The sequence below is a fragment of the Artemia franciscana genome, chromosome 11 (genome assembly GCF_032884065.1).
Source record: "Artemia franciscana chromosome 11, ASM3288406v1, whole genome shotgun sequence".
Classification (NCBI taxonomy): domain Eukaryota; kingdom Metazoa; phylum Arthropoda; class Branchiopoda; order Anostraca; family Artemiidae; genus Artemia; species Artemia franciscana.
Genome location: NC_088873.1, coordinates 41,376,495 through 41,388,417, shown reverse-complemented (window position 1 = coordinate 41,388,417; position 11,923 = coordinate 41,376,495). Strand labels below are relative to the sequence as shown.

Sequence of the window (11,923 nt, the reverse complement as noted above, 5' to 3'; positions counted from 1 at the left end):
TAAAGGAGAAAAACAAAACTAAAAAACGAATGTATATACAGACCGGTACACCGGGATACAAATGACGACCGGGACACAGGGAATATAAATGACGACCGGGACACAGGGACACAACTACAACGGGGACACCGGGGGAAACAGGGGGATAAAAAAGACGACCGGGAAAAAAAAAGGAAAAAAATAAAGGAGAAAAACAAAACTAAAAAACGAATGTATATACAGACCGGGACACCGGGATACAAATGACGACCGGGACACAGGGAATATAAATGACGACCGGGACACAGGGACACAACTACAACGGGGACACCGGAGGAAACAGGGGGATGTAAATGACGACCGGGACACCGGGACAGGGAATGGTCGATTAGCAATCACCATCAACAAAGCTCAAGGGCAATCATTAGAATCATGAGGTATAGATCTGAATACAGATTGTTTTCCCATGGACCATTATATGTTGCATGTTCAAGAGTCGGTAAACCTGACAATCTATTTATATGCAAAGACAATGGGACAGCAAAGAATGTTGTATATTCGCAAGTTTTACGTAGTTAAAACCATATATATATATATCTATCTATATTCACAGGTGGGACATAGGGACACAACTACAATGGCGCGTAACTATTATGGCGCGTAACGACTTACGCGCGCGGGGGGGCTTGGGGGGGGGGCGCGAAGCGCCCCCACCAACTAGGTGTTGGGGTGGCGCGAAGCGCCACCCCAACAGCTAGTATATATATATATATATATATATATATATATCTGTCTATATTCACAGGTGGGACACAGGGACACAACTACAATGGCGCGTAACGACTTTCGCGCGTGGGGGGGCATGGTGGGGGCGCGAAGCACCCCCACCAACTAGGTGTTGGGGTGGCGCGAAGCGCCAGCCCAACAGCTAGTAAAAGATATAATTCATCTATTTGGATGCACAGCGCATGGGAACCACGCTGCATCTCGGAGCAATATTTGGCGTCATTTGATTAAAGAATAACAAAAAAGACAGGGGCATGAATGTTTGGTCTTTATTTTTTGCTCATAATTATTGCTCCATGTCTAGTAGAAGTGCAAAAAAATTTTTATTCGGATGCAAATTATAAATTTTTGATTACTTTGATATATTTATAAATTTTTATAAAATTTAAATTATAAATTTTTGATATATATATATATATATATCTATATATATAAAAATAAGTTGTCTGTGGATGGATGTGTGGATGGATGTGTGGATGGATGTGTCAGGTGACGTCACCTGAAAAAACTGGATTAGGTGACGTCAAAACTGAAAAAACTAAAAAAAGGCAAAAACTACAAAAAAAACTAAAAACTAATAAAAAAAATAAAAAAGCTAAAAAACTAAAAAAACTATAAAGGTAAAAACCAATAAAAAACTAAAAAAAAAACTGAAAAAACTAAAAAAAGGCAAAAACTACAAAAAAAAACTAAAAACTAATAAAAAAAGTAAAAAAGCTAAAAAACTAAAAAAACTAAAAAAACTAAAAAAAGGTAAAAAACTAAAAAAAATAAAAAATAAAAAAAAACTAAAAAAAAGGAAAAAACTGAAAAATAAGCTAAAATAAAGGTAAAAACCAATAAAAAACTAAAAAAAAAAGGAAAAAACTAATAAATGACGACACTCAAAGAGAAAGCGACCAGGACAAAAAACTAAAAAAAAAGGCAAAAACTACAAAAAAACTAAAAACTAATAAAAAAAATAAAAAAGCTAAAAAACTAAAAAAACTAAAAAAAGGTAAAAAACTAAAAAAACTAAAAACTAAAAAAAAACTAAAAAAGGTAAAAACTAAAAGAACTAAAAAAGAAAAAAATAAATGACGACACTCAAAGAGAAAGCGACCAGGACAAAAGGAATGTTCGATTAGCAATCAACAAAGCACCGGGACACAGGGAGTATAAATGACGACCAGGACACAAGTAAAAAAAAAAATTAACAAAACTAAAAAGAAGGTAAAAACTACAAAAAAACTAAAAAGAAAAAAAAACTAAAAAACTAATAAAAAAACTAAAAAATCTAAAAATCTAAATAAACTAAAAAAGAAAAAAAAAGGAAAAAAATAAAGGAGAAAAACAAAACTAAAAAACGAATGTATATACAGACCGGTACACCGGGATACAAATGACGACCGGGACACAGGGAATATAAATAACGACCGGGACACAGGGACACAACTACAACGGGGACACCGGGGGAAACAGGGGGATATAAATGACGACCGGGACAAAAAAACTAAAAAGAAATAAAAACTAAAAACTAATAAAAAAAACTAAAAAATCTAAAAATCTAAATAAGCTAAAAAAGAAAAAAAAGGGAAAAAAATAAAGGAGAAAAACAAAACTAAAAAACGAATGTATATACAGACCGGGACACCGGGATACAAATGATGACCGGGACCCGGGACACAGGGAATATAAATGACGACCGGGACACAGGGACACAACTACAACGGGGACACCGGGGGAAACAGGGGGATAACCTGACAATCTATTTATATGCAAAGACAATGGGACAGCAAAGAATGTTGTATATTCGCAAGTTTTACGTAGTTAAAACCATATATATATATATATATCTATATTCACAGGTGGGACATAGGGACACAACTACAATGGCGCGTAACTATTATGGCGCGTAACGACTTACGCGCGCGGGGGGGCTTGGGGGGGGCGCGAAGCGCCCCCACCAACTAGGTGTTGGGGTGGCGCGAAGCGCCGCCCCAACAGCTAGTATATATATATATATATATATATATATATATATATATATATATATATATATATATATATATATATATGTCATGAAAAGAGAAATCACCAATGCAACAGCACAAACACAAAAAAAAAAAAAAAAAAAAAAAGAGAGACAGAAGGAGAAAAGGAAGACTGTTTTCCTAAATTAGTGATTAATATAGACCAGCACTTGAATGAGGCCTTAACCCTACTCATCCATACAATCACATAGGTCAAACAGCATAGCCACACACAATCAACCATAAAGAATAATCCATGGACAGGCATTCATGTCGTCAATAAGTACAAGTCGTCATTTATATGTATATATATATATATATATATATATATATATATATATATATATATATATATATATATATATATATATATATATATATACTAGCTGTTGGGGTGGCGCTTCGCGCCACCCCAACACCTAGTTGGTGGGGGCGCTTCGCGCCCCCCCCAAGCCCCCCCGCGCGCGTAAGTCGTTACGCGCCATAATAGTTACGCGCCATTGTAGTTGTGTCCCTATGTCCCACCTGTGAATATAGATATATATATATATATATGGTTTTAACTACGTAAAACTTGCGAATATACAACATTCTTTGCTGTCCCATTGTCTTTGCATATAAATAGATTGTCAGGTTTACCGACTCTTGAACATGCAACATATAATGGTCCATGGGAAAACAATCTGTATTCAGATCTATACCTCATGATTCTAATGATTGCCCTTGAGCTTTGTTGATGGTGATTGCTAATCGACCATTCCCTGTCCCGGTGTCCCGGTCGTCATTTACATCCCCCTGTTTCCCCCGGTGTCCCCGTTGTAGTTGTGTCCCTGTGTCCCGGTCGTCATTTATATTCCCTGTGTCCCGGGTCCCGGTCATCATTTGTATCCCGGTGTCCCGGTCTGTATATACATTCGTTTTTTAGTTTTGTTTTTCTCCTTTATTTTTTTCCTTTTTTTTTCTTTTTTAGCTTATTTAGATTTTTAGATTTTTTAGTTTTTTTTATTAGTTTTTAGTTTTTATTTCTTTTTAGTTTTTTTGTCCCGGTCGTCATTTATATCCCCCTGTTTCCCCCGGTGTCCCCGTTGTAGTTGTGTCCCTGTGTCCCGGTCGTTATTTATATTCCCTGTGTCCCGGTCGTCATTTGTATCCCGGTGTACATGTCCTGGTCGCTTTCTCTTTGAGTGTCGTCATTTATTAGTTTTTTTCCTTTTTTTTTTAGTTTTTTATTGGTTTTTACCTTTATTTTAGCTTATTTTTCAGTTTTTTCCTTTTTTTTAGTTTTTTTTTATTTTTTATTTTTTTTATTTTTTATTTTTTTTAGTTTTTTACCTTTTTTTAGTTTTTTTAGTTTTTTTAGTTTTTTAGCTTTTTTACTTTTTTTATTAGTTTTTAGTTTTTTTTGTAGTTTTTGCCTTTTTTTAGTTTTTTCACTTTTTTTTTTAGTTTTTTATTGGTTTTTACCTTTATAGTTTTTTTAGTTTTTTAGCTTTTTTATTTTTTTTATTAGTTTTTAGTTTTTTTTGTAGTTTTTGCCTTTTTTTAGTTTTTTCAGTTTTGACGTCACCTAATCCAGTTTTTTCAGGTGACGTCACCTGACACATCCATCCATCCATCCACAGACAACTTATTTTTATATATATATAGATATTCACAGGTGGGGCACAGGGACACAACTGCAATGGCGCGTAACGACTTTCGCGCGGGGGTGCTTGGGGGGCCACCCTACCACCTCGGTGTTGGGGTGGCGCGAAGCGCCATCCTATTAGCTAGTAAAAGATATAATTTATCTGTTTGGATGCACAGCGCATGGGAACCACGCTGCATCTCGGAGCAATATTTGGCGTCATTTGATTAAAGAATAACAAAAAAGACAGGGGCACGAATGTTTGGTCTTTATTTTTTGCTCATAATTCTTGCTTCAAGGCTAGTAGAAATGCAAAATAATTTTATTCGTATCCAAATTATAAATTCTTGATTAATTTGAGGAAATTTTGATCGTGCTATTTTTAAATGGCAGAAGAGCTCGAAAGACTGATTGATTTTGCATGTGAGTGTAATACAAAACCCGAATAAGTTTTAAGACTCATAATGTTTCGCTATTTTTTTAGACCAGTAAGATTTTTGAAATGTTCAACAGTTAATGTGTTAGTTATTTTTCTGTTTTTGCTATCATTTAATTCAATTCAGCAGCTTGAATCTCATCAAATAATATCAGAAGATAGGAAAGCTATTACAAATAAGATTGATAGCGGTTATAAAGAAGGAATAAAGGTCATACGGTCGCCGGAATATCTCCAAGAGCCTGGTGAGCTTGGTAGGCCTGTAATTCTTCCAGAAGATGTGGAGCGTGACCAGAAAATCTCAATAGACAAAGGTTGGAAAAACCACGAGTTTAATGAATATGTATCAGATATGATTTCAATACAGAGAAGTCTTCCTGATATTCGAGACAACAAATGTAAGGAAAAGGATCGATATGTACGAAACTTGCCGCAAACCTCAGTGATTATAATTTTTCACAATGAGGCATGGTCTGTTCTGCTTAGAACGGTTCATAGTGTTCTCAACCGATCGCCAGAGCATCTACTTAAAGAGATAATCCTAGTGGATGACTTCTCTGACATGGAACACTTAAAGGATCCTCTTAGTGGTTATATGAGTCAACGTTACCCTAAAGTTAAGATAGTGAGAGCATCTAAAAGAGAAGGACTCATCCGCGCTAGACTTCTGGGCTTAAAATATTCTACAGCACCGGTTGTCACTTATCTTGACTCTCATTGTGAATGCACAGAGGGCTGGTTAGAGCCTCTTTTAGACAGAATAGCTCAAAATCGCACATCTGTCGTCACTCCGGTCATTGATCCAATCAATGATAAAACGTTTGAGTATCAATTGTCAACAGTTCAAGTTGGGGGCTTTAATTGGGGTTTGATTTTTCACTGGCACTCCATTCCTAATAGAGAACTGCAAAGGAGGAGTCATCATACTGATCCAGTTTATAGTCCAGCTATGGCTGGTGGGTTATTTGCAATAGATAAGTCGTTTTTTGAAGAGCTTGGAATCTATGATAGTGAATTTGATTACTGGGGAGCTGAAAATTTAGAACTGTCTTTCAAAATTTGGATGTGCGGTGGAACTCTCGAAACAATACCTTGTTCACGTGTTGGACACATTTTTCGTAAAAATTCGCCAATAAAGTGGCCAGGTGACAAAGACTCTGTAAAAAGAAATAATGTTCGATTGGCGGAAGTTTGGTTAGATGACTATGCTAAAAACTATTACAAGAGAATTAATTATGACAAGGGCGATTATGGGGATGTATCGTCTAGAAAAGCTCTCAGGAAGTCTCTGAAATGTCAGTCCTTTAAATGGTATTTAGAAAACATTTACCCTGAATTATTTATTCCCGAGGAAGCTGTTTGTTCCGGCGAAATTCGTAATTTACGTACCAATTATTGTATTGACTCAGCAGCGCAAAATGAAGACTTACATAAGCCTGTTGGCATTTGGCCCTGTCATAATCAAGAGGGGAACCAGTTTTGGATGCTGAGCAGAACAGGAGAGATAAGACGTGATGAAAACTGTTTAGACTATGACGGAAACGATGTGCTCCTTTACCCATGCCATGGGTTAAAGGGGAATCAATTTTGGGAATATGATCCAGAAATGCAATTTCTAGTGCATGTGTTTAGCAGACAGTGCATTGGGATAGATGAAGCTAGTAAAAAAATTACGATGGAGGAATGTGATCTGAGTAACCCTAGGTTGAAGTGGAGGTTCCCTCTGAATAATGAACAGTGATGCTTTAACTGTAATTCATTTGCAAATAGGTGCAAATAGGAATATTCAAAAATCTCTCATTGCAAAGGGAACTTGCAAAAAATTTGGTCAACAATAAATGAAATTTTTAAAAAAAAAAAGACATTCAAGATCTGTACCTCTTAACCTTAAGGACATCAGTGGCAGATTAATTGACCCAAGTTCAGAACCGGATGCTTTTAATAATTATTTCACTAATATTCCAAATGCTAACTCCTGTTCCTTCTCCCAGTCAGTACAACCTAGCAAGAATCCTGGATCCATGTTTTTCTCTCCAACTGATCGTAAAGAGGTGCATCAAGTTATCAAATGTCTCTCTAATAGTAGTACACCTGACTTCTTTGGCATAAGTAATAAGCTTCTTAGGACCGTATCTTCCTATGTTTGTGAACCCATTGTGGACATAGCAAACCTTTCTATGACCAATGGAGTCTTTCCAGAAATATTTAAATCAGCAATTGTTGTCCCGATTCATAAAAAAGGCGATCCGTCTGATATAAGTAATTATCGTCCAATCTCACTTCTCCCAGTTATATGTAAAGTGCTCGAGAGAATTATATTCCGACGTCTTTCTCCCTTTTTATTTGGGATTCATTCCTCAGATTCGTTGATTTCTCCTCATCAATATGGCTTCCGTTCCAAATTTTCAACTGCTCATGCACTAATAGACGCCACACAGTTTATACGTTCCCAACTTGACCTTAAAAATACTGTATTGGGTTTATTTCTTGACTTTCCTAAGGCCTTTGATATGGTTGATCACAGTGTTCTATTAAGTAAACTCAACAACTTAGGGATTCGTGGAGTTCCTTTCTCATGGTTTGGCTCTTATCTCTCTGGTAGAGTACAGAGTGTGAGTCTGGGCGGGTCGACTTCAAATCCCCTACCTGTCCGAAGGGGCGTCCCACAAGGCTCTGTTCTTGGTCCAATACTTTTTCTCCTTTATATTAATGATTTGGCTACGGACCTGGGTCCATCAGTGCACCCAGTACTTTTTGCTGACGATAGCAACTTTTTCATCACCGGTCCTAATTTACCAACCGTCGTCGCCTCTACTCAAACCCTTCTGAATAGAGTACAGGAGTGGTGTCTATTTAACTGCATGACCATTAACATCAAGAAAAGTCAGGTTGTATTACTTCGAACCCCTTACAAAAAAAATGAAGCTCAGCAAGCACTTGGCCTAAAATATTCTACCAATCTCCTCCCACAGGTCGAAGTTGCCAAGTTTCTTGGTGTCCACATAGACTCCTCCCTATCATTTGCAACATACGTATCCTACATCAGAGCCATAATTTTGCGACAGGTAAGTATGATTAATCGTGCGAATTATTTTCTTCCTCCCGATATCCTTGTCACCCTTTATTACTCTTTTATTTACCCATATATCTCATACTGTGGATCTGTTTGGGGCAACACTTTTCCTTCAGTTACCAATAAATTGAAATCTGCCCAAAACCGTGCCATCAAAGCAGTTTTTCGGCTGCCCCGACTATATCCCACCCAGGACTTGTACTCCGATTTTGGTATTACCCCTTTTGAACAAATCGTCAAAAAATTAAATCTATACCTTGCATACTCTATATAAAAATAAGTTGTCTGTCTGTGGATCTGTGGATCAGGTGACGTCATGTTTCTGTGTCGGCTGACGTCATGAAATTAGATGTCAGGTGAGGTCATGTTTCTGTGTCGGCTGACGTCATGAAATTAGTTGTCGTTATTTTTGCTTTGACGGTGACGTCATTCAAGTTATATAAGACATATGTTCACGTAGAAATCTATTAATGTTTAAGTTTACAATGACTGATGAAGATGCTCAAAGAGTCTATACCAAAAAACTTGCTGCTGATAGTTCCTCGGCACGCTTTCTTTTCTGACTTTCTCTATCAGCAGCAAGTTTTTTGGCATAGACTCTTTGAGCATCTTCATCAGTCGTTGTAAACTTAAACATTAATAGATTTCTACGTGAACATATGTCTTATATAACTTGAATGACGTCACCGTCAAAGCAAAAATGACAGCAACTAATTTCATTACTTAATTTCAGAACTTAATTTCTGTGTTGACTGACGTCATGAAATTAGTTGTCGTCATTTTTGTTATGACGATGCTTAGTATATTGTAAAACACATTAATTTGGTTAATAATATACCATTTAAAACACCAAAATGAACATGCTGGAGTAGTCACTCGGTGAGAGAGGGTGTCAGAACGGAGAATGAAGGTCCCAGGTTCAAATCCTGGTTAGGCTAAAAAAAGGTAAAAATCTAAAAACTAAAAAAAAAACTGAAAAAACTAAAAAAGGCAAAAACTACAAAAAAAAAACTAAAAACTAATAAAAAAAATTAAGAATAAAAAAAAAAAAAAAAAAAAAAAAGAAAAAAACAAAAAAAAAAAGTAAAAAGAAAAAACGAAAAAAAACTAAAAAAGCTAAAAAAAAGGTAAAAACCAATAAAAAACTGAAAAGAAAAAAAGGAATAAAACTAAAAAAATTTTCATCTAAAAAACTAAAAAAACTAGTTTTATAAACTAGTCTAGTCACCATATATAAATGATGATGGCGACTCAGGGAATTGTCGATTAGCAATCACCATCAACAAAGCTCAAGGGCAATCATTAGAATCATGAGGTATAGATCTGAATACGGATTGTTTTCCCATTGACCATTATATGTTGCATGTTCAAGAGTCGGTAAACCTGACAATCTATTTATATGCACAGACAATGGGACAGCAAAGAATGTTGTATATTCGCAAGTTTTACGTAGTTAAAAACATATATATAAATATATATATATATATCTATCTATATTCACAGGTGGGACATAGGGACACAACTACAATGGCGCGTAACTAATATGGCGCGTAACGACTTACGCACGCGGGGGGGCTTGGGGGGGGGGGGGGGGGGGCGAAGCGCCCCCACCAACTAGGTGTTGGGGTGGCGCGAAGCGCTATATATCTATATATATAAAAATAAGTTGTTTGTGGGTTATGTCTGTCTGTCGAGTGACGTCGTGTTTGTCCGCATATGACGTCTGAATTATTTCACACTAATACAAAAGAAGAAAAAAAAACTAAAAAAGGTAAAAACTACAAAAAAAAACAAAAAAGAAAAAAAAACAAAAAAGCTAAAAAACTAAAAAAAACTAAAAAAAGGTAAAAAACTAAAAACTAAAAAAACTGAAAAAACTAAAAAAAAGGCAAAAACTACAAAAAAAAACTAAAAACTAATAAAAAACTAAAAAAGCTAAAAAACTAAAAAAACTAAAAAAAGTAAAAAAAAGGTAAAAAATAAAAAAAAACTAAAAACTAAAAAACAAAAAGCTAAAAAAAAGGAAAAAACTGAAAAATAAAAGAGAAAAAGAAAACTAAAAAAATATAAATAAAAATAAAAAAAACTAAAAAAGATAAAAACTACAAAAAAAACTAAAAAGAAAAAACGAAAAAAAACTAAAAAAGCTAAAAAAAAGGGTAAAAACCAATAAAAAAACGAAAAAGAAAAAAAGGAAAAAAACTAAAAAAAATTTTCATCATATAATATGACGTCTGAATTATTTTATCATATACCAATTCAAAAACAAGGAAAATAACTGAAAAATAAAGTAGAAAAAGAAAATTAAAAAAATATAAATAAAAATAAAAAAACTAAAAAGATAAAAACTTCAAAAAAAACTAAAAAGAAAAAAGAAAACAACTAAAAAACCTAAAAAAAGGTAAAAACCAATAAAAAAACTAAAAAGAAAAAAGGGAAAAAATTAAAAATTTATTTCATCATATACCAATTCAAAAACGAATGTATATACAGACCTGGACATCGGGGCACAAATGACGACCGAGACACCGGGATGACGACCGGGACACAGGGAATATAAATGACGACCGGGACGCAGGGACACAACTACAACGGTGACGCCGGGGGCACAGGGGGGATATATAAATGACGACGGGGACACAAGCAATGTTCGATTAGCAATCACCATCAACAAAGGTCAATTGCAATCATTAGAATCATGAGGTATAGATCTGAATATGGATTGTTTTTCCCATGGACAATTATATGTTGCATGTTCAAGAGTCGGTAAACCTGACAATCTAACAGCAACACAGAAGTATCGAAAGAAGGGACTAAATTGACTTTGCATCCAGTTGAACTTTATCCTTTTCAATCTTAGACATCGTGACGGATGAAAACTCAGAACAATCTATATATATAAAAATAAGTTGTCTCTGTGTGTGTGGGTCTGTCTGTCGGGTGACGTTATGTTTGTGTGTCGACTGACGTCATGTTTTCAACTGACGAAATTACAGACTGGGACATCGGGACACAAATGACGACCGGGACACCGGCACATAGGGAATATAAATGAGGACACTCAAAGAGAAAGCGACCAGAACAAAAGGAATGTTCGATTAGCAATCAACAAAGCACCGGGACACAAATGACAACCAGGACATAAGTAAAAAAAAAACTAAAAAAACTAAAAAAAAGGTAAAAACTACAAAAAAAACTAAAAAGAAAAAAAAACTAAAAACTAATAAAAAAACTAAAAAAACTAAAAAAGAAAAAAAATAAAAAAGGAAAAAAATGAAAAATAAAGGAGAAAAACAAAACTAAAAAACGAATGTATATACAGACCGGGACACTGGGATACAAATGACGACCGGGACACAGGGAATATAAATGACGACCGGGACACAGGGACACAACTACAACGGGGACGCCAGGGGGAACAGGGGGATATAAATGACGACCGGGACACAAGGAATATAAATGACGCCCGGGACACTCAAAGAGAAATCACAGACTGGGACACCGGGACACAAATGACGACCGGGACACAGGGAATATAAATGACGACCGGGACACAGGGACAAAACTACAAAGGGGACGCCGGGGGGGCACAGGGGGATATATAAATGACGATAGCGACACAGGGAATGGTCGATTAGCAATCACCATCAACAAAGCTCAAGGGCAATCATTAGAATCATGAGGTATAGATCTGAATACGGATAGTTTTCCCATGGACCATTATATGTTGCATGTTCAAGAGTCGGTAAACCTGACAATCTATTTATATGCACAGACAATGGGACAGCAAAGAATGTTGTATATTCGCAAGTTTTACGTAGTTAAAAACACACACATATATATATATATATATATATATATATATATATATATATATATATATATATATATATATATATATATATATATATATATATATATATATATATATATATATATATATATATATATATTCACAGGTGGGATATAGGGACACAACTACAATGGCGCGTAACTAATATGGCGCGTAA

At 35.4% G+C, this 11,923-nt stretch overlaps 1 protein-coding gene across 1 annotated transcript; it reads left to right on the top strand.

Annotated features, from left to right (window-relative positions):
• The first annotated feature begins 4,486 nt into the window (after positions 1 to 4,486).
• On the top strand, positions 4,487 to 8,865 carry LOC136033232 (putative polypeptide N-acetylgalactosaminyltransferase 9). Its single transcript, XM_065713947.1, has one exon. It carries the CDS (start codon positions 4,869 to 4,871, stop codon positions 6,579 to 6,581), a length of 1,713 nt encoding a protein of 570 aa, XP_065570019.1. The 5' UTR covers positions 4,487 to 4,868; the 3' UTR covers positions 6,582 to 8,865.
• The last annotated feature ends 3,058 nt before the right edge of the window (positions 8,866 to 11,923 follow it).